This window comes from Corvus brachyrhynchos, unplaced genomic scaffold, assembly GCF_000691975.1.
Source record: "Corvus brachyrhynchos isolate BGI_N302 unplaced genomic scaffold, ASM69197v1 scaffold47, whole genome shotgun sequence".
In the NCBI taxonomy this organism is placed as follows: Eukaryota; Metazoa; Chordata; class Aves; order Passeriformes; family Corvidae; genus Corvus; species Corvus brachyrhynchos.
Window position 1 is genome coordinate 1581435 of NW_008239292.1, and position 513 is coordinate 1581947.

The 513-nt window shown below is 64.9% G+C and overlaps 1 protein-coding gene across 1 annotated transcript in view; it reads right to left on the minus strand.

The window, feature by feature from the left end:
- Nucleotides 1–8: 8 nt before the first annotated feature.
- TBKBP1 (TBK1 binding protein 1) overlaps nt 9–513 on the minus strand; it is an 8923-nt gene continuing 8418 nt past the window's right edge. Inside the window, exon 7 of the mRNA XM_017740514.1 lies at nt 9–499. Coding sequence (XP_017596003.1) covers nt 254–499 — 246 coding nt within the window. The 3' untranslated portion in view covers nt 9–253. The remainder of the gene's footprint in view (nt 500–513) is intronic.

A 513-nucleotide genomic window follows, 5' to 3' on the forward strand; every position in this document is an offset into this window, starting at 1 on the left:
GCCCCCCCCGGCCGCCCCCTGGCATGGCGTGATCCTGGTACCCCTACTGGAGCATCCAAACCTGGCACGGGGTGAAGCGGGCGAGGATGAGCCCACTCAGAGGGGGCTGGGGGCTCCGGGGAGCTCTGGGGTGAGGGGTGGGAGGCGCTCAGTCTTTCCGTAGCTACTGAAGACTTGGAGGTATTTCGGGAGCTGGGCGCTCCCGGTGTGTTTCCATGCAGCATCCAAAGGTCGGGAAGAAGGGGGGCAAGGCTCAGATCTTGCTGTTCTCCAGGTGCGAGTCGATGTGTTTGACCAGGGCATCATCTGGGTACCCGATGGGGAAGGCCAGCTGGCACAGCGGGCAGCTCCGCACCTCCGAGTCCACCGTCTCCAGCAGCAGCTGCGGGGGCACAGGGATGGGGACGTGCCCGGCATTGGCACCCATGGGTGCAAGAGTCATTAAAACGCACAGAATTCCCCCAAATGGCGGGGAAGTGGGGGGGGTGCTCTGATCCCTCTGCGGCGGCCGCA